The sequence below is a fragment of the Aristolochia californica genome, unplaced genomic scaffold, assembly GCF_029961685.1.
Source record: "Aristolochia californica isolate CCGP_79_NKW_82.1479 unplaced genomic scaffold, dmAriCali1.0.hap1 SCAF_2, whole genome shotgun sequence".
NCBI classification, from domain to species: Eukaryota; Viridiplantae; Streptophyta; class Magnoliopsida; order Piperales; family Aristolochiaceae; genus Aristolochia; species Aristolochia californica.
Window position 1 is genome coordinate 8952326 of NW_027181881.1, and position 25045 is coordinate 8977370.

The 25045-nt window shown below is 39.5% G+C and overlaps 2 protein-coding genes across 5 annotated transcripts in view; both read right to left on the bottom strand.

The window, feature by feature from the left end:
- Positions 1-4900: 4900 nt before the first annotated feature.
- Positions 4901-10098, bottom strand: LOC137955941 (AP2-like ethylene-responsive transcription factor At2g41710). 2 transcript variants are annotated; one of them, XM_068803174.1, is made up of 8 exons: positions 9684-10098; positions 8839-8921; positions 7389-7477; positions 7123-7196; positions 6997-7047; positions 6599-6675; positions 5956-6512; positions 4901-5125 (listed from the first exon to the last, which is right to left on the bottom strand). In XM_068803174.1, the coding sequence occupies exons 1-8, from the start codon at positions 9863-9865 to the stop codon at positions 5066-5068; spliced, it is 1173 nt and encodes a 390-aa protein (XP_068659275.1). In that variant the 5' UTR covers positions 9866-10098; the 3' UTR covers positions 4901-5065. The 2 variants fall into 2 exon arrangements, with proteins under 2 accessions (XP_068659275.1, XP_068659274.1); XM_068803173.1 differs by lacking the exons at positions 8839-8921; positions 9684-10098 and adding an exon at positions 7582-7859.
- A 494-nt stretch (positions 10099-10592) lies between these two features.
- LOC137955710 (pentatricopeptide repeat-containing protein At2g41720) overlaps positions 10593-25045 on the bottom strand; it is a 53079-nt gene continuing 38626 nt past the window's right edge. The window contains exons 9-11 of one of the 3 annotated variants that reach the window (XR_011113177.1): positions 12206-12326; positions 10831-10974; positions 10593-10743 (exon numbers count right to left, since the gene is read on the bottom strand). Coding sequence is in view for 1 of the 3 variants with exons in the window: in XM_068802791.1 (XP_068658892.1) it covers positions 10922-10974; positions 12206-12326 (174 nt within the window). In the remaining 2 variants the exon portion in view is untranslated. Of the gene's footprint in view, positions 10975-12205; positions 12327-25045 lie in introns of all 3 variants that reach the window. The other 2 variants (XR_011113176.1, XM_068802791.1) reach the window with 2 other exon arrangements.

Genomic DNA, 25045 nt, shown 5'->3' on the forward strand with positions numbered 1-25045 from the left:
GCAGCAAGACAGTTTGGCCGAGTGCTCTAAGGTGCCAGATTTAGGCTCTGGTCCGAAAGGGGCCTTCGTCTTTTGAGTTCAGCATTCTGTTCGACAGGGACATCATCTAGTTCAGCGCAGCGGAAGCGTGGTGTTCGATGGGGACGGGGACATCCTGTCCAGTCTAGTAACAGCACTATGGTAGTGGGTAAGGAAGAAGGGGTTGTTGCTCGGTCTCATTGGAATTGCAACTGACGTCGGCATTGGGACCACCAGTTCTATAGTTAGGGGGGGTTCCGTGTGGTGCATGTGCGAGAGGGTGCACATGATTTTCGGATTTTTGATTGTTATTGCTGAGACATAGCAACGAGGTTGGATAATTTTTTGTGGTTGTTCATTTTGCTGCTGCTTGTGATTTTTGGGCTCTGTGTCTGTCGATACAGAACACCAGTCAAGTGCATGTCCGTACAGCATATGTCCAAAGAGGTGTCATCTGGATTTTATCATGTCATCTGATAGGTTAGACTCGTTCCCTATTCGTTTCATGGGTAAAAATTACACTGCCTGGGAATTTCAATTTCGTTTATTTGTTATGGGAAAAGAGTTATGGGGTCATATAGATAGGAGTGATCCCACACCTCGAGAGGTCGAGGCTTTGTCCAAGTGGACAGTCAAGGATTCTAGGGTCATGACCTGGATCCTTGGCTCTGTTGAGCCTCATTTTGTTCTCAATCTGAGGCCTTATCGAAATGCGGTAGGCAGAGATGATGTGACCCTGTTTCCTACAGTAGTTACAGAACTTCCTAGGGCAATCCCGAGCAATATGACCAAAAGATTTACAACTAAAGCACTGAACAACACACATGTCTCTTCAATCTGATGAATCGTCATCTTGTGCCATCTCTGGATGCTTGTTTTAGTGAACCTCTTCGTGAAGAGTAGCATATAGTAACTCAGGCTGGCATGGAGCATCGGGCTAATGTTAGTGCCCCTATTACTGTGGCTTATACAGCATAGGGGAGGGATAAGGGAAAAGACATGCGTGTTGTTTAGTGCTTTAGTTGTAACGGTTTTGGTCATATTGCTTGGGATTGCCCTAGAAAGTTCTGTAACTACTGCAAGAAACAGGGTCACATCATCTATGCCTGCCGCATTCGACCTGAACAAAAACAGGGTACTGCTTATCATGCCTCCGCTGGTGCCTCTAGTTCTACTGCATTGCCTGCTGCCTTGCCAGTTGTTCCTATTCCTACTGCACCTACAACCTCCGCAAACCCGAACATACTCACTCCTAAGATGGTACAACAGATGATCATTTCTGTTTTCTCTACTTTTGGGCTCTCAGGTAACCATAAAGTTTCTCCTAAGCCATGGTATTTTGACTCCGAAGATTCTAACCATATGACCAATACTGTTGTTTCAGTTTCCAATGTCAAAAATTATGATGGAAATAAAAAAAATTAACACCACTAATGGCAGTTCTCTGCTTATCCGTGTTGTTGGGGATCTTTCCTCTTGCTTAACTGATGTTTTTGTGTCTCCTGACCTCTCCACAAATCTTATTTCTGTTGGTCAATTGGTCGATAATAATTGTAATGTCCATTTCTCTCGATCTGGTTGTGTTGTGCAGGATCAAGTGTCAGGGACGATGATCGCGAAGGGGCCTAAAGTGGAACGACTCTTTCCTCTTTATGTTTTTCCTTCCACCATTAGTCCTAGTTTTCATTTCATTTCCTTTGCATGTAATATTGTTAGTTCAGGACCTAAGATGTGGCATAAACGTCTACCCAAACTCTGATGTACTTTGAAAATTATTTAATTATGGTATTTTGGGACATAAAGCATGTTCTTCTCTTAATCTTTCTTTTGAATGTCCATCATGCAAACTTGGCAAAAGTAAAGTTCTACCTTTTCGTCATCATGCATCTTATGTCTTACCATGTTTCAATATTATACATACTGATGTTTGGGGGATTACACCCGTTGTTTCTCAGGCGCATTACAAGTACTTTGTCACCTTTATTAATGACTGTAGTCGGTTTACTTGGGTTTACTTTCTACGGGCTAAGGCCAAAGGTTTTTTAGTATTTAAGCGTTTTCTTGCGCTTCTAGAGACTCAATTATCTGCCAGCATCAAGGTCTTGCACTATGATCTGGCGAAGAATACATGTCTCATGAGTTTCAGAACTTTCTTCAAAGCAAAGGGATCGTCTCTCAGCGCTCTTGTCCTTCGACATCACAACAAAATGGTGTTGCTGAGCAGAAAAATCGTCATCTTCTTGATGTAGTCAGAACCCTTTTACTTGAATCATCTGTTCCTTCTCATTTTTGGTGTGAAGCGCTTTCTACTTCTGTTCATTTGATCAATCACTTACTTTCTCCTACATTACATCATGTTTCTCCCTTCTTTAAGTTGTTTGGCCATTCTCCTTCCTATTCTGAACTTCGGACATTTGGTTGTGTTTGTTTTGTGCATCTCCCTGCTCATGAACGACATAAACTTACAGTCCAATCAGTTAAGTGTACTTTTCTTGGTTATGCTATACCTAAAAAGGGTTATGTTTGCTATGATCCACATGTTCGTCGTATATGTGTTTCTCGAAATGTGGTTTTCTTTGAAAATCAATATTTCTTTCCATCTCATGTTGAGCTGCCATCTGCATCTTTCTCTCTTCTGCCTAGCTTTGATGATTCTCCGCCAATTGTGGAAAGGTTCAAGATCTTGCCCTAGCGCCTGCTCCTACTCCTGCTCCAGCGTCCACCACTCTTCGTCGGTCTACTAGCCCTTCTCGGCCTCCTCATTGGTATGGTTTCAACTCCACTGTCTCTCATGTGGCTACCTTATCCTCTATTTCCATTCCCACTTGTTACAAATAGGCCATGGAACATGAGTATTAGCAGCTTGCAATGCAAAATGCACTTCGAGCTCTTGAGGAGAATCACATTTGGGATATTGTTCCTTGCTCCCCTACCATTAAGCCTCTTAGGAGTACATGGGTTTTCTCTGTAAAACTTCGCTCTGTTGGCTCTTTGGATCGGTACAAAGCTCGCCTAGTAGCTCTGGGCAACAAACAGGAATATGGGATCGATTATGAAGATACATTTGCTCCTATTGCCAAAATGACCACGGTTTGAACTATCTTAGCTATTGTTGTTTCCTAGTCGTGGCAACTGCATCAGATGGATGTGAAGTACGTTTTTCTTCGTGATGACCTTCAAGAAGAGATTTACATGAAGCTTCCCTGTGGTATAACTACTTCTTCTCCTCATGATGTCTGTAAGCTAAAGCGTTCGTCTATATGGACTTAAGCAAGCTCCCCGATTTTGGTTTGAGAAATTTCGCAGTACGCTTCTTACCTTCAAGTTTACACAAAGTCTGTATGATTCTTCTCTCTTCTTCCACAAGTCTACATCGGGTATAGTCCTTCTCTTGGTTTATGCGGATGATATTATAATTACTAGCACTGACTGTGGTTTGATTACTAAAGGTTCAGTAGCTGTTGCATGCCACTTTTCATATGAAAGATCTTGGCCAGCTCACCTACTTCTTAGGATTGGAAGTACATCATCGGGCCAATGGTATTTTCGTAAACCAGCATAAGTATATTCAAGATATTATTACCTTGGCTGGTTTGGAGGACACTTCTTCGGTTGATACTCCTATGGAGGTCAATGTCAAATACAGGAAAGATGAAGGGGACCTTCTCGATGACCCTACTCTCTATCGGCGCCTGGTTGGGAGTCTCATCTACTTGACTACTACCCTCCCTGATATCTCATATGCAATTCATCAGGTCAGTCAGTTTATGTCATCTCCATATTGCTGCAGTTCGACGCATCATTCGCTATCTTTGAGGTTCTCCTACTCGTGGGTTATTCTTTCCTACCGACTCATCCCTTCAACTTGTTGCTTATAGTGATGTTGATTGGGCTGGGTGTCTAGATACACGTCGATCTACTACGGGTTGGTGTATATTTTTAGGTGATGATTTAATTTCTTGGAGATGTAAGAAACAGGATCGTGTTTCAAAATCCTCTACTGAGGCCAAGTACCGTGCCATGTCCACTGCTTGTTCTGAGATTGTATGGCTACGTGGTCTTCTTTCGGAGTTTGACTTTCCTTAGACTACTTCTACCCCCTCTTCATGTTGATAACACTAGTACTATTCAGATTGCTACTAATCCCGTGTTCATGATCTCGTTTTCCATGAACACACCAAGCGCATTGAGGTTGATTGTCATTCTATCTGAGATATCTTGGAGAGTCGGGTGGCTCTTCCTTACATTTCTTCGGATTTTCAAATGGTCGATGTCTTTAACAAAGCCACATCAATTTTTGGTTGACAAATTATTGTTGGTTGACTCACCAGCATCTATTTGAGGGGGAGTGTTAACATATATGTAAAATAGGAATAGGGGCATTATTATAATTTTGTATTTATTATCATTTACGGAACTATATATTCCCTAAGTTTCGTCTGTATGAAATCAATTTGGGAAAATCGAAAATAATTTTCGAAAGATCTTGACAGAATAAAGCCAAAAATGTCATTCATCAAGCTCTGACATGAGACCGTCGACAAGCCGAAAAGCATCACCACAATTTTGCAGTGACCACCATCACGAGTTCAGAAAGCTCTGAAGCCACTTCGTTTTTATTAATGTCTCTTATTCACAAAAATCAATTGGGTCTTTTCACACATAACTACCATCTCAGAGTTCATCATCGTAAGCCCAATTTTTCAAGTTACTAAGGTTGCACGTTCACAATTCGCCTAATGAATTGTGCTCAGAGGAAATGCTCATGTGCTTTCGTACGCATCTCCTCACAAAATGTGACATTCTCCTATTTAGGCGGTCTCACCCTTTACCTGGAAGCAGATAAGGAAAGACTTGCTCCTAGCCCACTGCTGGATACATGAAACCATCAACCAAGAAACTGCATACTCATTTCAAGCAGGGTCAAGACATGATAGCAACTACCTCTACCTCTTTAAACCTAACATACAAAAATTACATTTCAGACATGTGCACTCTGTACATTCATTTGCAGCCATCCAAATCCAAAAAGGTCGGTAACATCATTTCAAGCTGCTCTCTTCCATACTGCTGTGGAAGACGGTGTACCCACTTCTGCAAGCCGCATCTGCAAGTTGGACTGTAAGAAACTTAAACATGAAATACCTTACTGCTAACTATACATCAAACTGAACTCAGCCTACACAAGAAGCTGGACACATGTGTAGAACAAATCTAACCAAATATGCTTCAGTTTTCTTAATGGTCAAATTATGTCTTCTAAAGGCATTGAAATCAATTTCCACATACTACAGATAACTCAAAAACTTCTGTGGTCGTTGATATTTTAAACATATGCATTAAAGCACAATATTAGATTTTCAGCTGCATAAACCCTTTCTGAAAACTTTAAAACTCTTAAAAGGATATAATATAAAGTGATATGGGCGAAAAAGAAAAGGAAAGCTTAATATGATAAAAAAAAAAAGGAGTATCAGTATTTTTTCCATAAGTTGCTTAGTTAGTGAGACATCAAATAACCTTTTAAATCATTTTCAAGTTAATAACATTTCACCTTTTATTTACACTACCCACAGATCTTTAAGGTTTAGGTATAAACCCTCCTTGCCCAAGAAGGATAGGAGTAACTTTCAACCACATAAAAGATTTCCAGACATTACCAAATTTTTCCATAAGCACTGATAAAAAATTCTTGATTACAAAATAATGCCTACTGCAGACACTTTATGTTAGCAGGGCAACTACTTTCAATGATTTTGATATTACTATAAGACACCAAAGATGGAGTTATTGTTATTATCCTTAGCTAATCACATATGGGCATTTATTTTTGAAGAGTATAGATGCAAAGTCATGTGAACAGGTACAAAAGTTTCACTGTGATCATGATCACTAATAATATCACTAACAGAAAAGTTGTTGAAAAGAGGTACCAACCGTAGTGCTAACTGAAAGCCCTGAAGATGGTACAAGACTTGTCCAAAATATAGGATCTGGCAAGGGCTGATCAATGGCATTGCTGCTGGTCAGCAACGGGGCCGTTACAAGAGGAGTCAACGGATATGGCATTTTCTGCAATTGCACATCATTCAACCTTAATGCAACTCCTGATCCCTCTGTCCTGCCGCTACATATCATTTTTTTAGCTCCTTTGTCTTCTTGGTTGTTTAGTATTTTTTCTTCCAAATGTTTGAAGGCTGTGGACTGTGATAGGACACTGCATGCAGACATTGCAGAAGAAAAGGATTTCTTTTTATTAGCCAGGCCCAAGGAAGGAAACTGGTATGGCACAGTATGCTGGATGGACCATTCCAATGCTTTGAGTTCAACACCAGCATCTTCAGCAAAATCATGGGTCCCCTCGGCATTTTTTCCATGTGCATGACGTGGCCTACGGGGACCCCACCACTGAATGTAATTTGTTACATCAATTTTTCTCTCCAAGCAAAATCCGCCCACAAATTCATTTTCAGCAGCTGGGTCATCACTAGTACCTTTACCAGACAAAAATGTAGTCATCCAAGTGGAATGAGATAGAAAAATTAAATGTCAACTAGACATAAACTTCTTTTTTACTTACTACATGTAAGGCTGTTGAAGTACTCATTCCCAAGCATTCGACTGAAGGATGTCTCCCATCCACTACTTTGGGGTGGCCTGAAAAAAATATGAAGAAGTACATTATCAATGATTGCATTGAAAGCCTCAGAACGTATGAACCTAGTGTGGACCACAGAAAGCATTCACAATCACAAGTTTGAATCATCAGTCAAGTACTTACACAATACAAACCAATAATCATCCCCTCCCAAGCAAGTCTCTTAAATGATTTTCTTCTCATTTTTCTCCATTATCATTAATTTCAAATTCTTTTAACATGCAGTTAATACACATAAAAGATCTACCATCATAGGACTCGATACATTTTCCAGTCCCTAGAAAAGTAATATGATTGGCTGAAAGTCAAGTGTACCATACCTGGATAGTCCACGATATTTAGACAATCCCCTCGAAAAACCGCTACTTTTTCTGTAATAAACTATGGTCTCTTTAATGAACAAAGATAACAGTAAAGCACTTAACTGGCAAACCTAATTTGCTTACCTCCTTAGAGAGGCAAGGTAGTCCTCTCTAGATACCATCTGCATCTCTTCAAGATCTCTAGAATAATCACTCACCTGAATAAGTCAACATTTCAAATCTATTTTCAAGCATAACTATTCATAAATTAAAAAAAAGAAAAATTGAATGTCATACAGCCTGAGTAACCAAATACATAACTAGACACCTATGTGCTTAGGGAACAAATAGTATAAATGACATCAACTTCAAAGGGTTAACAAACTGCATCATGGATCTTGATCACATACGGGAAAGTTGATAAGGGTCCCAGGACCCCAGTACTTTAGAGCAGCAAGATCATATGCTCTAGCTGCAGCTTCCTCATCATCATATGCCCCTGCAGAATACGACAACAAACAATAGGAAGGAAAGAAATACCCGTGAAATCACATACAACTCATTCAACTAGAGAAACTTGATCATCAAAGATAGTAGAGTTACCTAAATAAACTGTAGCGATCCACATCCCGAACATTTCCCATGTTTAAATTGCATGACATAGAGTTAGATATCACATAAAGTGAGCAAATCTATTCCAACAACAAGTTTACTAGAAAACAATAGATTTTTCAAAAACATTTGTTCTAAGTAATAGGCAGGCATCACAAAGGAACAAACATACAGCCTGGTTGTTTAGATGAAGGAATTTGTATAAATTACTTTTTCCAAATGTGGGACATGTAATAAAGTAACCAAGTCCAATGATGAAGGGTTTTATTCCAAATGTTATCACTTTATATGTGTAAATATATAGACTTAGATAGTTAAAATAATACTCATGAAAATAATTAAATAAATAAACAAATACTTATATGTATAAATATATAGACTTAGATAATTAAAATAATACACATGTAAATAAGTAAATAAATAAACATAAATACATAATATTTATATTTATATTCCACGTGTACGTGTCTGGATGTCTTAGTGTGAAAGAATATGGACTGAAGTCTAAACAAATGTAAGAGAGACAATTTCCTAATTTACCATCAGATTTAAATCTACCAGCTTAAGTGGCGCTTGATCCCATTCCACAGCTTCTTCATTCCCTGTGTATCCTTGTTTGACATCTATTCAGCTTTTTCCTTTTTCAAATATTTATGAGATAAAATGGGAGCAATGGCATTGCTCTAAATATCATGGAGATGTTTAAAGTTTTGTAAACATCGTAACTTATCAGAGAATGAACAAGGAAGTGCAGCCAAGACGAGGTAGGAGGAAACATAGACTCAAGTCCACATAAATTAGGAGAAAACTTTACTAATTTAGATCATTGGATTAAAAGCTAAAGTCTTAGATTGCATTCAACGACTTCTATGCTTTTTCATTATGCTTGATACCTATTTAGAATACTACCTTCCTTTTCTGAATATAAGATGATGAAATGAAAACAACCAGAAATATAATAGAGAAGATGGCAATTTTTTAAGTATTATTACTATAAAAAATTCAAAAAAGGTTGTTGCAGCTAAGAGAGAGAAAGAGAGAGAGAGAGAGAGAGAGAGAGAGAGAGAAGAGGTGTATGTACATGCTCAAAGCAGATCCTACCATCCAAATACAGGACTCTTCAATGGGTTGGAGTTTCAATGCCTATGATACATTTACAATTCAACCTTTAATTGTTTGTCTGCAGCTGGTTTTGAGACTATCAAGCCATTTCCATGAGGTATAGACAGAAAATATCAGAATAAGTACCTTGTTTTCCCTTCTTATTTTGATTTTGATTCCACGTACTTTTGTCCCATAGGTGCGCTTCATAGCGTCCAGTCCATCTATGCCTATGGTTTTGTAGAAATACAAGCTTCAATCAACAGGCTCATAGACAAGATGGAGTAAAAGAAGGATAATGGTAATAAAAGAAATACAAATATGTGCACCATAGGTTATAGCGCAGCACTGACCAGGGAAAAGGGGGCAATATAACAACCTTTTCCAATCAATAACAAAAATTAACCAACTTATCGAGAAGTAATCAAACCATAATAAGTTGAGATAGACTGCCAGGTTGAAAACATATAACAGGGAGTGTAGGACAATTTTTAGATAAATGGCAGGTAAATGGTTCAAGAAAAGCAGTTAAACAGCGTAAAAGTTTAAAAAGTATCTGAAGAGATAACGAATCAAGCTAACAATGTTAGAATATGAACTGTTAGAAATGACTGGATGTTTATAGTATATGCAGGGAGCTTCTACCAATGAAGAAAATTCAAGGAACAAAAGTGTGTAATAAACCCATTCAAGAAAAGAATGCTTAATACGGGAACCTACGGTCAATATGCCAACTGTCCGCTCCCGTGATACATATGTTTATCCCAAATTGAGACTCAATAGAGTCCTTTCTTAAGCCATCCTGACAGAATAAGCTAGAGGATTACAGCAAAAAGGATAAGCTGAGTAACAAATTTTAAATCCGGACAAAACTGATCCCTCTGGTAACATGCAGGAGTATCACAGGGCAAAAAAATCTTAAAAAGGAACTAAACAATAGGATTTCGTTGCTGTTGCGGAAAAATGTAAAGTTGTGCTGTCAAAATACTCACCGGGTGACTCCTCTGTAAATAGAACTTCTTTTCCCGGCAGCGCATGGAGGCATTTTACTGATTCTTTCTTTAGCAGTGCATCCCCTATCTCTTCGAGCTTTCTTCAACCCCTGGAAAATTCGATCCGAGGATTCTCCACCTCCCCCTCCTTCGATCTTCAATACTGGAGGTTCGGAAGCCATGGCAACAGAACACAAGTAGCAAGAAGAACCCGAAAAAAAAAAAAAAAAACGACAGTGAGAGTAAAGGATGTGAGGGAAGTGTTTTGAAGAAGAGACTAAGAATTGTGTGTTTTGTAGGATTTTCTGTTTGCTGACCAGTAGGTACTGTTCGAGCAGGGGAAGCAGCCGAGAGTGACAGAAAGAGCGATGATTATTATACAGCACCGAAATCGGTTCATTTTCATCGTAAAGGATAGAAAGACATAACTGCCCTTAGGCTCGTTACTTTCTTCAGTTGACAAGCTGGGCCATCTGTTCTCCAGTGTCTAAATTGCAAATCAGCCATCAGAAAAGCGCGACAAACCTACCCGCTCCTAGAGGTAATTGCATGGTATTAACTTGTTAAATATAAGATTGTTTCGTAACCGCCTTAAGTCCATAACGGCTATAATTTCAAAAAGCTGGCATTTGGTGGAGACAAAGACGACCGTCCCTCCGTGGCCTTAATCAAAGGCAAGGAAATCTGAACTGACACGTGCAGCAATTATAAGAAGCTTAAGAAAAGTCGTGCGTCATCATTTCTCCAGAAAAGTGGTAAATTTTCACCCAACGGACAATGTGTGGCTAACACCAGCGAAGAAGCTGTTTACGGTCATGAATGGAACTAACGGGCCAATTTACCTAATGAGATGAAGAAAGAGGTAAAAATCATCGGCGAGTTCCACACCCTGAAACAGCAGAACCCTGGGTGAACACGGAGAAACCCGATATGCAAAAGGATTAAAAGCAAACAACGATCCATCAGTTGAACAATAAGACCCTCATAATGTATACAAGAATTGAGTTGGATAGCCTTTTTTACAAGAAGCTTAAACCCTGATAGTCCTGCTACCGCCCGTCTGCTGCATAGAAGAAGATATCACACGTGACGAACAATTTCAAGACACTACGTCTATCCAGCAGACCCTGCAAGGTCAGATACGGACCTTTTCTGTTTGATCTACTCATCTGTTAAAGCCGTTGGCTTATGAAAACTGGATGCCAGAAGGTTTCTGACTTTCTGCCTCTGCTCGTTGCTTAACTGGGTGCAACTCCTGGAGGTTCCCCAGCAGTTTGTACTTTTAGCCTATCTGTAAATATCGGATTAGGAAGAGGAAAAGTGTTAGATAGATTCATAAGCACAAATTTCCGCTCTGGCATAAGAAAAGTAGAACTCAAGCTGTCCATCTGGTAATACATGAGATAGATAAAGGAAGGACCATTGATAGTCTTTAGTCATCCTGTCAATGGATAACGGCTTCAAAACTCAAGGTAAGAGATAAGTGTGTGACAGTGCAGTGATTGATCCCGTGATCACTACCATCAACTACTCTGTCAGAGTATTGCATGATCGTCCATTTGTTGAGAAAGAGGTTTAGCTTGAACAGTTGGATTATATATACACTTGAGTCATTGCAATAATTCGAGATATTGAAATCCATGGGAAGAAATAACAGGATTAGAGAGCAAAAACCCTCAGAGTGTGGCCATAAACTTCTAAGACTTCAATTTGTTCAGAGTGTGGCCATAAACTTCTAAGACTTCAATTTGTTCAGAGTGTATTTGATCCTTACAACTACACAAAAAATACTACTGCACAAATAGTAGTTCAAGTAAATGAAAGGACAACAGTTTATTCGCCTATAACAATTTGATCCTACCCAATTGTCTCCAATTAATGATAATACCTACATTTCCTGCAGTATTACCAAAATACCTGCATACCCACAAAATCATCTTACTGTAGTTTCCCAAGTGAGACCCCATCATATGACAGTGGGCATTAAATAAGTGATGGAAAGGTCCACAAGCCAATCAACTTCTATAAGGGGGGAAAAATACCCTAATATAAATTGATAAAACTGTACGTTAATGTAGTAAAAGGGTATCTTAAACTACATTACCGAACAGTTTTAACAATTTAAATGGCAAAGGATTTGTTTGCCCTTAAGAGGCCAATAAACTTACAAGAGTAATCATTTTAGGAGGAACTGGCCCAACATTAAACTACAATATCAAAGGACCTTACAAACTAAACAATTAAATATACCAATTATGCATGTAACATTAAATTATGCAGTTATTTTTGCAGTATCATAGAGGTACTTATTTGAAACAAACGGCCTATAGGTATTTATTTGAGATATCAAGGGGATGTTGGTGATTAACCCCCATATTTTCTTTCGAAAGATGAGAACTAGCCCTCATATTTTCATTCAAAGTTCAAACTTCTAAAAACATAACAATTAATAAGAATAAATTGTTTAACAATTTAAATTGCCTAAAGAAATCAGTTCTCCGTACAAGGAAGATCTAATGTACCTATTCTTTCTTGAACGAGAGCAGCATAATCTGTATTGTCATCTTTATGTGCATAAGGATAAACATTACGATACATTTCAAGAGAAGGTTGAATTCCCACATCTTCCATCCAACGAAGAACCTGCATCCACATATTACATTAAAATGTTCAAAGTCACATTTGACATAAATGCTTGAGTGGTAACAAAGTAAAGATGATATCTTATTAATTTCACACCGGAAGTCCTGACATTTTATTTAATTAGGAAATATTAGGAGTCATAGCACCTGTAATTCTTGTATCCTTTGGAGCTATGACGATGGCAAGTAATTGATAAAGGATTAGACTTGATTAATATTAGGTTGAATCAAATTGGCTATAAAAATATAAGCTTGTAAGAGAAAAAGAGAGAAAATGAAGAAAATAGAAAAAGAAATAGGAGAAGAGTGCATTGTCCTGCACTCAATGGGGAAAAAGATCGACCCCCTCTTCTATTGTTTCTCACTTAAATGACTTTTGACTCCAATTACATAAATACCCCTTATGACTCAAAACTCCATGATCTCACTAATTACATATCAAAATAACATGTTATCTAGACCATAGACTTCTAACAATGACCCAATCTTGCTGACACCCCTACATACTCATATAAAGTGTATAAAATGACAAAAATATCCCTATTTAAAATTCAATATTCCCTCCTCAAGTTAGAGCATACATGTCTAAAATGACAAAAGGCCCGCTTCAAGTGGTTGGCCGAGGGTGATGCTAACACATAGTTCTTTCATGCTATCACCTCGGCCCGTAGGAGGACTAACCAGATTACCTTGTCTATTGACAATGAGATTACCTTGGATAGGGCCTCCATTACTGATGTCTTTCTCAGTTTCTTTGCAGATCTATATAGGGAGGAGCAACACCACTGGGCCAAACTTTCCAGCCTTCGCTTTACCACGATTTCCGCCATATTGGCAAGTTTCATTGAGCTTCCTTTCTCTGACTTGGAGGTTGAGGATGCGGTCCTGGGTCTCCCCCGGGATCGGGCCCTGGGGCCTGACGGGTTCAACAGGGACTTCTATAAGGCTTGCTGGCCCGCCTTGACATAGGATATCATTTCCATGGTCTTAAGCTTCTATGATCGTGGAATCATTTTTAAGAGTGTGGGTGCCTCCCTTATTGCTCTGGTCCCCAAGAAAGCTAGTGTGGAACACCCTCAAGATTACCGGCCGATCAGTCTCGTTTCAAGTCCTTACAAGATCATCGCCCGCATCCTAGTCTGTCGTCTCAAGGTTATTCTTCCTACCATCATCCACCAAGGTCAGAGTGCCTTTATCAAACGCCATGACATTCTCGACTCTGCTATGGCCACGCATGAGATTGTGGATCATTTTACCTAGTTGGGTCAGCTGCGGTTTGTTCTCAAGTTGGACCTTGAGAAAGCTTTCGACCAGGTTAGTTGGTCCCTATTAGATGACATTATGCAGCGTATGGGGTTTGGTGACAAACGGAGGTTTTGGATCCGCAGTTGTATCTCTTCGGCCTCGTACTCCTTGCTTCTTGATGGCACGATCTTTGGCTTCTTCTAGGGCACTTCAGGCATCCGTCAAGGAAACCCCCTCTCCCTGCTCCTCTTCAACATCATTGCTGAATACCTATCCTCTATGTTCTACTCTACTAGCAGCATTGGTTGGCTAGAGGCCATCTCTGATCAGAGTTGTTTTGACATCCCCCTGCTCTAGTTTGCGAACGACACCATATGCTTCGGCGTTGGAACTCTTGATCATGTCCATAACATTAAGGCCCTTCTCGGCCTTTTTGAGATCACTTCTAGTCAGAAAGTTAACTGGGGAAAGTCGTCAATTATGGGATATCATATTGATCCACCCTTGCTTCAAATCATGGCAAAGACATTGGGATGTCTGATTGCGATTGCTCCCACATACTATCTGGGCCTCCCTCTTACTGATAGCAGACCCCAGATGGGGCTATGGGCTCCGGTGATCGAACGGCTTGAGCGTCACCTCTCCATGTGGAAGGGTAGGATGCTCTCCAAAGCGGGTAGATTGATCCTCTTAAACTCTTGCCTCACGAGTATACCTAACTACTTCATCTCCTTCCTGGCTTGCCCCGCCACTATTAGCCAGCGCATTGACATGATCAAGAGACGTTTTCTGTGGTGTAGCATTGGAAATGAATTTCATTATCACCTTGTTAGTTGGGACGAAGTTTGTAAGACAAAGTCATTGGGTGGACTCGGGATCAAGCACACCAAGGAAATGGAGCATGCTCTATTGCTCAAGTGGTTCTGGAAGCTCAACTCTTCCTCAAGGGCTTCGTGGAAACCAATGATTGCCTTCAAGCTTCGGCATCTTGGAGATAGATGGATCACTGATGGAAACGGTCATCATCTCTCCCCCATCTGGAAGGCCATGTTTCATCTGTTTTCCACTTTCCGCATTGCCATTCGGTTCGTTGTTGGGGATGGCTCCAGTCTGCATTTCTGGATAGATTGGTGGTCGGGTGATGGCTCTCTTGCCTCGTCTTATCCACCTCTACTTCAGCTCACCACCTGTCGCGACTTATCTATCTCTGACGCTTGGGGGAATGGCTCATGGAACCTTTACCTTAGATGCGCCCTTATTGATGAGGAAGCCATTTCTGTTTGTGGCTTGATTGATAGTCTTGGCCGTGTTATTGTCCACCCTCAGACGGCGGATCGGATGATCTAGCTCCCTTGATGTATCTTTCCTTTCTTTGAAATAAAATTATCATCATTTCAAAAAAAAAAAAAAATAACCCAAAGCTTGATAAACATGTCACCAAGTTGATCACCTGACTGAATATAGGTAGTAACAACCATCAAAATCGAGGCTCAAGATTCCTCTAAGTACCTGAATTTTGATGATGACAAACACAGACATTTAATATTGGCGTATGAGTGAATTTTTTGTTAAAAAAAAAGGAACTTCAGGCATTTTTGAAAAAGGAGTTGAATCTATAGAGTGGATTCAAGCCCTCCAACATGATGGAAGAGAAAAAGGAGTCAAACCCTAGGTAAAGTGAGTTTTTAGAAGAAAAATGGAGTCGACCCCTCAATAGAAGCCGAACCATCAAGCAAAAGGAGTCGAATCCCAGTAACAAAAGGGCCTTGAAAAGAAGAAAGGATTCGACCCAGGCATAGTAGTTGACCCCATAAGGCAAGCAGAAAAGAAAATGTAATTGAAACCCAATTACAGTAACTTTTGAAAACAAAGGAGTTGACCCCGGTACCTAAGAACATATAGTAGGAGTCGACTAGATGCAAGGATTTCACCCTTCTAAGTAAAAACAACAAAAAAGAATTTGACTCCACCTAACAATGAGTTTTGAAATAAAAAAGAAGTCAAAACTTATATGGTACAAAAGGGAGAGGAGTCGAACCCATGGAAGGATTCAACTACATAATCAAGTCATTGGAAGAAAAAGGAATCGAGCCCGGGTGCAAGAGTAAACCCCATGTTGCATAAATTCAAAGTTCATGAATGTTAGACCCAAAACCGGAAGTTGTAGGTCTTCAAATTTTGTAAGTGACCTACCAATATATTCAGCGCCAAAAATAGGATTTATTGATTACTATTTCATAACTTGTGGACCATGTTTTAACTTGTTTTTCTAAATACCAAAAATAGCCTTATCTATTTATAATAACTTTTTAAACATTGGGAATCATGCTATATATACCAAACCTTGAGAGATCCTTGCCTACACGAATTTCGAAGGTCCCAAGTGCTCCCATCATGATTTGCAAATTCTAGTCCCTCGAAAAACCCATAAAGAAGTGATTTTGGCAAAGGTTTTCAATGGAAGCTTAGTATTTCAATGTTTTGAGTTTAATATCTGATTTGAATACTTGATTTTAATGACTGAAGGAAATTTGCTCACCAATTTTGATTATCATAAGAGACTCTGATTTTTTAATATTGACTGATTGATGTTGAAGAACAGGTATGGAAGAGTCTTACTTCACTCTCACAAAAAGAAGTTTCACTGAGCAATAATTAATATGGCGGAATCTTATAGGAATCTCGTGGAAGAAAGTCTCATAGAAGTGTTTCAGTTAGAAGAGTTTTAGTTATTTAAGTCTTCTATTTATGTTCAATTGTTTAACAATTCAAGGACTTATCTTTAAAAGTTAAACTTTGGATGTAACTGGGACATGGGTAGTTTGATTGTAAAATGATTATACATATTTCCTCTATTATAAATAGAGGCTCCTTGTATTCAACTATAAATCAAGTCAGTGAATTATACTTATCTTTTCATATTGATTGGTTGACTTTTTTTTTAAAATGATGATGATTTTTATTAAGATAAAAGCTCAAGAGAGCATATTACAAAGGAGGGAAGCCTTCCCAAACAATGAGAGATTGTTGGGAAGTTCCGAATTTTGCCAATTTATCAGCCAAAGAGTTGGTTGATCTAGGAATGAGATTCCAATTACAATGTCAGCAATACTATCAGTGATGGGCCAGTGGCGCCAAGGGGGGAAGCTGTCTTTGGAGCACCAACTAATAACCGTCTTCGAGTCACCTTCAATGATTAATTTGCCATGGAGACGATCCCTGAAGATTTGGAGGCCGAACAGCAGAACATTAACTTCAGCAGTATTAGAATCGGCAATGCCCACTGGACCAGCATAAGAAAGAATAGGGTCTCCATTGTGACCTCTGAACACACAACCTGCTCCAGCTGGCCCAAGACATCCAATAGCACTACCAACAAAATTCAGCTTTATGCAGTCGCAAGGGGGAGGATCCCAGATAGCCATACTCGGAATTCTGCAGGGGCTAGACATATGAGCGATCAAATTCCAATTTTCCCCAAGGGAAACCCCCGATAGAGTGGCAAAATCCTACTTTGTATGAAGCCAGATCGAGATGGGACAAATGGCATGAGAAACTGTGTTGTCTGGGGTGCTAGCTTTGGAGTTGAATCTCCGGTTATTCCGCTTGAACCAAATGCACCATTGAACATGCGCAAGACAGGTTGAAAGAATTAACTTGCCTAACCGAGGAAGGAGAATCCCTCGAACCATCTCAAATGTGCCCAAGAGGTCCTAATGTAGCCCCACTTGGAGCCCAATTTTCTGAAGGATCTTCATCCAAACTTGCCACGAAAATCCAAAGTATAAGAGGACATGCTGGACTATCTCTACGCACTCACGGCAAAGGGGAGAGGAAAGATCGGGGGCAATAAAGCCTCTTCTATGAAGGTTGTATGAAGTAAGAATCTGTTCTCTAATGGCTGACCACACGAAAAAATTTGATTTTGATTGGCGCTGAGAGCCTCCAAGCCAGATTCGCCTTGTGCTCAGAACACATCTTTTTATTCTTCCAAAGATGCTCCTTTGGGTCTTTCATCGATTCAAACAACTCCAAGACCTATTGTGCCACTTGATGCGGATCTCCTTCAACCCCGTGAAGCAGCGGTCGATACCACACCTGTGGAGTTTATGGATTCCTCCGAAGTAGCCTATCTTGACCTATCATATTTGGCCCACAATTTGATACTAGGTCCATAGCTCTACGAAAGGAGCCTAGGACTTGCACTAGGCCCTCCACTTTTCATCCTATATCAAATTTTGTTTCTCACCATCGATTTTCTTCTTGTTGTTGTAAAATTCTTGCATCAATCTCCTCTATCTCTCTCCCACAATCATATAAGGAGGTTCTGAGACATCCAGGAGGGAAGGAAGGCAGCAATGGACGAGGAAATGAATGTTTCATAGAAGAATCAGACATAAACCTTGGTTCTGCTTCCTTCCGAGAAGAAACCCATGGGCTGTAAATGGGTTTTTACCATCAAGCACAATCCCGATGGTTCCGTGGCTCGTTTTAAAGCCCGTCCTGTCGCCAAAGGCTACACTCAATGATATAGAGTTGATTATGAGGAAATGTTCTCCCCGATGGCCAAATTAAATTTGGTACGAATCCTATTATCACTTGCTTCAAATTCTTCTAGACCGGTATATCAACTCAATGTGAAAAATGCCTTTTTAAATGGTGATATTAAGGAGGAGATTTATATGCATCAAACACTTGGTTTTGTAGTTAAGAGGGAGTTGGTATGCAGATTGAAGAAATCATTATATGGCTTAAAATAGTCTCTTCAGGCTGGGTTCAACAAATTTAGCCAAGCAATGTTGCGGTTTGGGTTAAATAGATGCTCTGTTGATCATTTTGTATTTGTCAATAACACCTTGAAAGGAAGTGTATTACTTGCAGTTTATGTAGATGATAATGTCGTAACTGGCAGTGATGCGAAAGGAATACCAGAAGTCAAAGCGAATATATGCTAGGAATTCAAAACAAAAGACCTTGGACTTCTAAAATATTTTTTGGGTATTGAGGTTTTCCAATCAAAACATGAGATTATCTTATCTTAGAGGAAGTATCTTCTTGATCTGCTAGAAGACACATGGATGATAGTATGTCGACCAATAGATACTCCTATGGATGCTACCACCAAGTTGTGTGCAAGTGTGTGCAAGCTCTGACGAAGATGTGGATGTAGGAAAACATCAGAGGCTTATTGGGAAACTCTTTTATCTTATAGTAACCAAACCAGATTTAGCATATGACGTAAGTGTGGTTAATCAGTACATGCATAAACCACAAGTTACTCACTAGCAAGCTCTGGAAAGAATCCTCTGATATTTAAAAGCAGCTCCTGGTAAGGGACTTCTATATAAATCTCACGGTCACCTCAACATTGAAGGATTTGCGGACGCAAATTGGGCAGGATCACCTGATGACAGGAAGTCCACTTTTGGGTATTGCACCTTAGTTGGAGGGAACTTGGTTACATGGAGGAATAAAAAGCAGAATATGGTTGCTAGATCCAGTGCTGAAGTAGAATACAGGACTATGGCCCATGCAATCAGTGAACTTCAATGGATCAACTTTCTCCTCACTGAATTAGGGTTCCACAAAAAGACTCTTACGGAACTCTATTGTGACAACCAGGCAGTCATCCACATTTATTTTGTTGAAGAGCAAATATGGAAGAGTCTTACATGACTCTCACAATAAGAAATCTTACAAAGCCACAATTATTATGGAAGGAGGTCTCACAGAAGAATTTCAGTTTAAAGGTGTTTTAGTTATGCTAGTCTTCTATTTATGTTGAGTTATTTAATTATGCTAGGACTTATCTTTAAGTGTTAGAGTTTGGGTGTAATTGGGACAAGGGTAGTTTAAATGTAGTTGGACTCTATTATAAATAGAGATTCATGTACTCTGATTACAATCAAGTCAATAAAGTTTTTCTCTTTTCCATAAATTGGTATTACTTGGCTATATTGGTACGATATCTTACTCGGTTCAACTCAGTTCTCTATCTCCAGCTGGATTATTATCTTGGATTATTACTTGGTTCCAACATACTATTTGGTGCAACTTTCTTATTTACTGATGAACTCGATGCGGACTATTTCATTTGTCCTTATTACTCTTAAGGACTTTCATTACTTACCGGTTATCTATTGCTATATTACTGCAAATTTGGTATTGGGCATTGGCCCATTTCCGTTATTGTTATTCTCTTTGATTGAGACATTATTTCTAAATAAGAACTCCTCGGTTGCTTGCCTTGGGTTCATTATTTGCTGACTGTTGTCGGCATTGGTTCGTCTAATGCAGAATCTGAATTTCTTAGAAAAATAAAGCACATGGTGGCCTTAGCATTTTATCTTCCTCCTTACCCATTACCCATTGGTTATTTAGCAACTTTTCTCCTACCATCCTTTATTTGACTCTCACATACCCCTTTGGGCCAACTTCTTGTGTGTTGCTTCAATGGGTTTACTTTTATATATATATATATGGGTGTTTTAAGTCCATTGAGACTTTTTCTATGTATCCATGGGTCTTTTATCGCCGTCTTGTGAATGAAAGGCATTACCCACTTATCACCCATTTCTACCTTTGAGAGTCATTGCCTGGGTTGGGACACCGTGATGGAGAAGCTTATTACTACACATATGTTACTTGGTTCAAGTTGGGATCACTGCCATTACCTCCCAACTTGAAGGGGAGAAATAGAAGAAGTATAAGAAATAGGTATTTTATTTCATATGTTGTGGTAAGTTTTATGTGACCAAAATATTCTTTTTTTGAGAAAGAGTGAACACAAAATACGAAGTTTTTGCATCTATGAAGAATTGTATTTGTCAAGAAAATTTTTTTAGCAAAAGAAAATTGAAGACCAAAAATCCTTTTCATTGCAAACTGAAGTTATAAAGTCTATCTTGAGAGGGAGTGCTGAAGAGCAAATATGGAAGAGTCTTACATGACTCTCACAATAAGTAATCTTACAGAGCCACAATTATTATGGAAGGAGGTCTCACAGAAGAGTTTCAGTTTAAAGGTGTTTTAATTATGCTAGTCTTCTATTTATGTTGAGTTATTTAATTATGATAGGACTTATCTATAAGTGTTAGAGTTTGGGAGTAATTGGGACAATGGTAGTTTAATTGTAATTGGACTCTACTACTTTCCTCTATTATAAATAGAGGTTCATGTACTCTGATTACAATCAAGTCAATAAAGTTTTTCTCTTTTCCCATAAATTCAACAACTTTAAATTCAATATTCCACGAGAGAACAAAACACATTGAAGTAGATTGCCATTTCTTAGAAAATTGATGATCTCTGCCCTCTCTACATTCATCCCCTGGGGCCTTTGGCTAGAGCGCAATCAAAGGAGATTCAATGCCAAGTTTAGCACTCAAGATAGAGTCATTGAAACCATCTCAAGCAATATTTCCACTTGGCTTCACTCTCAAAAAGCTTTTGCCCCCTTCTTAGGATCTTCCATCAGAAATAATTGGAGGTGTCTTGCCCAGCTCCACACTTTTGCGAAGCCCCCAGTTATTTCTGAGTGGACCTCGCCGCCTACTGTTGTCCTTAAGTTGAACTTTGACAGATCTTCTTTCGGTAACCCTGGCTTAACGGGTTTTGGCGGCGTGATTCGTGAATCTCTTGGGAACTAGATCGTCTCCTTCTCCGGCCCTCTCGGTATTACAGACTCCACGACGGCCGAGCTTCAAAGCCTACTTAATGGGCTTCGTGTTTTTCGCGATCATTGCTCCAGGCCCATCCTGAATGAGGGAGACTCCAAGGTAGTGATTGATTGGTGTGATAATTCCTTTGCGCCTTCGTGGCGCCATTGGGACGCCTCTTTTGAAATTATGGATATTGTCAATTTATTTGACTATTTTTGGTCTCTCATTCCGATATCAGCAAATTTTGTGGCTGATGTTTTAGCCAAGCTAGGAGCCTCCTTGCAATCTCTTGTTGTTAGGAGTTAGCTCCTCTAATACGAACCACGTCAACCCATGATGAAACCCGATATCAAATCTGGAAATCGTCCCCAAGACCTTTCAAGTTAGATGGAAACCGCAACCCATTGCTTAGAAAAGCAAGAACCTTGGTATGGTGAAGATGCCACAAACGGGGATGGAAAATCCGTTTGATAAGTCGTTTGAATGCCACAAGTAAAAACCCTGATAAGTTCGAAAACTCAAGAAGAATAACTCTCAATATGAATAAAATCAAAGACCCCTAATCCGTGTACCAGTCCTCTATTTATAGTGGAGGACATGGTAGAATCCATGTAGAATTAAATTCATTCCCCTAGTTACATTCAATTAAAGGAAAGCTTAATGTAACTTGGCGTAAATAGAAGTCTAATATAATTCCGACGTGATCTCTAGGATAAGTTGCCAACTCGTGGATATCCTTGTGGGTCCCACGAAATCTTCTAACCACATGCCCTTCTAGGATAAGTTGCCAACTCGTGGCTATCCTTGTGGGTCCCACGAAATCTTCTAACCACATGCCCTTGCTCAATGCACGTGTATGGCTGTTGGGCTCTCTTCCGGATCAACTTTGATGAGTAAAACCAGCCTTTGATCACCCTCAGTAGTGACCACACTCTCTTCTTGTTGTAGAACTCTCCGGACAAAGTCATTCAACATTTCTTTAAATCTTTTAGCCCGTGCCCTCGTCACTGGACCAACTGAAACTTGAATTGGTTCATGAGTATACCGTGCAGCCTTGATGTCCTCATCATTCCCCTCTTCTTGAGAAGGATTTGTCCTCAAATCGTCACCTACATCAAAAGGACTTAAATCAATAACATTGAATGTAGCACTAACATTGTACTCGCCAGGTAAGTCAAGTCTGTAGGCATTGTCATTGATCCATTCTAGCACTTGAAATGGTCTGTCTCCTTGGGGCAGCAACTTAGAACATCTTTGTGCTGGAAATCTTTCTTTCCTTATATGTAACCACCCCCAATCACTGGCCTCAAAAACTGGCTTGTGACGTCCCTTGTTAGCTTGCTTGAGGTATTGTTCGGTTCTCCTCTCTATGTTGACCCGAACCCTCTCATGGAGTTGCTTCACAAATTCTGCCTTCTTCTTACCATCTAAGTTCTCATGCTCAGAAACAGGTAAAGGTGATAAATCTAAAGGAGTTAAAGGATTAAAAACCATAAACAATTTCAAACGGTGAGCACTTAGTAGCAGAATGAATGGTACGATTATAAGCAAAATCAACATGTGGTAAACAATCCTCCCAAGTCTTAATGTTCTTACCAATGACAATCCTCAACAAAGTGGATAAAGTCCTATTAACTACTTTTGTTTGACCATCGGTTTGAGGATGACAAGTAGTAGAAAACAAAAGTTTTGTTCTTAGTTTTCCCCATGTCTTCCAAAAGTAACTCAAGAACTTAGCATCCCAATCTGGCACGATTGTCCTAGGCATACCATGAAACCTGGCAATCTCCCTAAAGAAAAAATCTGCAACATGAGAAGCATCGTCACTCTTATGACCCTCTTCATCTCATCCCAATTTTCAATAGGACGTTCTCCATTCCGTCTCCTATTGATGCACAATTGGTCCCACCAAATAATAGCATAATCAGTAAATTCAATTGCAGCAAGTTTTACCTTCTTTAATTTGGAGTAATTGTGACAATCGAAGACCAACTCCATCTTTTTTTCCCACTCGAGGTAGGCTTCAGGATCACTTTTTCCTTGAAACACAGGAATTTTCAGCTTGATACTTCCCAAGTTGTTATCTGCCCGGTTCCTAGCTTCTCTATCCCGGCCATATCTCCTATGCCTGCCCCACTGACATCCTATCAAACTCCTCTAAATTGTCACCTTCAAATTTGCCCATATCCTCAACTTCCCTGCAGTGCAACCTGTTCCTCCTTGAGGTGTTTGGAACAAATAGAGACTGCCCCCGTTGTGTCCCCTCTTCTACCATATCCAAACTCCCATGTCTATCCTCCAACTCTGCCCTCATCATCCGTATCATCTCCCCCAATAATGCTTGCATTTGTAGATTCGGAACAACGGGGGATGGGCTCTCTTCGTTTGTGTCTTTCTCTTGATTATACGACATGATTTTGAACTCTGCAAACAAGGCCAGACACAAAAAAAAATATGCAAAGAAAAAGGAACCTCACAACACTCCCTCACCAATCCACTCTTATTCTTCTTTGAGTTTTTTTAAAACTAATCAAACAATAATAAGAAGGATTCCAGCAGCAAATCAAAACGAAAACAAACCAAACGAATCAAATTTCTATCCCTGGATTGTGATGATTTTTGACACTCAAGCGTGGGATTTTGGCAAAAGGGATTCTAGAACATGAGAAACAAGATTAGAACAAAAATTTTAAGAGCGTTTTTTGCACTTATTTTTTTTTTCGGATCCTCTTCGTTTTTTCTTCCTTTCTTTTTTTTTTTCCGTTGGCGTCTTTTTTTCTTTTCATTGATGTCACAGTAACGAATATCAAGGAACAAGACCAAGGAGAATTCGGACACCTTTTTTTTTTTGAAACACTAGAACCCTAAATTCACGTTTCTAGGGTTCGTAAACATAGTGGACTCAAACACTAATACCGAGAAAAGGATAGAAATCAAGACTCAATCAAGAATGACGAAAAGCAACAATCTGGCCAAAAAAATTTTTTTTTTTTTATGGCCGAATTACCTAGACCTAAAAACACACGACTTTGACAAGGAAGAAAAAAAATAGATAGGAAAAAAAAAACAAAAAGGATAGGCAAAACTAATGAACCAAAGCTCTGATACCAACTGAAACGAACCATGTCAACCCGTGATGAAACCCGATATCAAATCTGGAAATCGTCCTTTCAAGTTTGATGGAAACTGCAACCTGTTGCTTAGCAAAGCAAGAACCTTGGTATGGTGAAGACGCCACAAACGGGGATGGAAAATCCGTTTGATAAGTCGTTTGAACGCCACAAGGAAAAACTCTGATAAGTTCGAAAAGTTTCTTCAATAACTAAAGAAGAATAACTCTCAATATGAATAAAATCAAAGACCCCTAATCCGTGTACCAGTCCTCTATTTATAGTGGGGGACGTGATAGAATCCATGTAGAATTAAATTCCTTCCCCTAATTACATTCAATTAAAGGAAAGCTTAAGGTAACTTGGCATAAATAGAAGTCTAATATAATTCCAACGTAATCTCTAGGATAAGTTGCCAACTCGTGGATATCCTTGTGGGTCCCACAAAATCTTCTAACCACATGCCCTTCTAGGATAAGTTGCCAACTCGTGGCTATCCTTGTTGGTCCCACGAAATCTTCTAACCAGATGCCCTTGCACAATGCACGTGTATGGCTGTTGGGCTCTCTTCCGGATAAACTTTGATGAGTAAAACCAGCCTTTGATCACCCTCCATAGTGACCACACTCTCTTCTTGTTGTAGAACTTTCCGGATTAAGTTATTCAGCCTTTCTTTAAATCTTTTAGCTCATGCCCTCGTCACT

Bases quoted from the DNA above. Each gene is read 5' to 3' on its own strand.
- LOC137955941 (XM_068803174.1), bottom strand. From the start codon at position 9,865: ATGGCTTCCGAACCTCCAGTATTGAAGATCGAAGGAGGGGGAGGTGGA. The intron at 7,478-8,838 runs GTACTTATTCTG...CGTATTCTGCAG, and splicing joins AAATAAGAAGGGAAAACAAG to GGGCATATGATGATGAGGAA. The intron at 7,197-7,388 runs GTATGTGATCAA...TGACTTATTCAG, and splicing joins GGACCCTTATCAACTTTCCC to GTGAGTGATTATTCTAGAGA.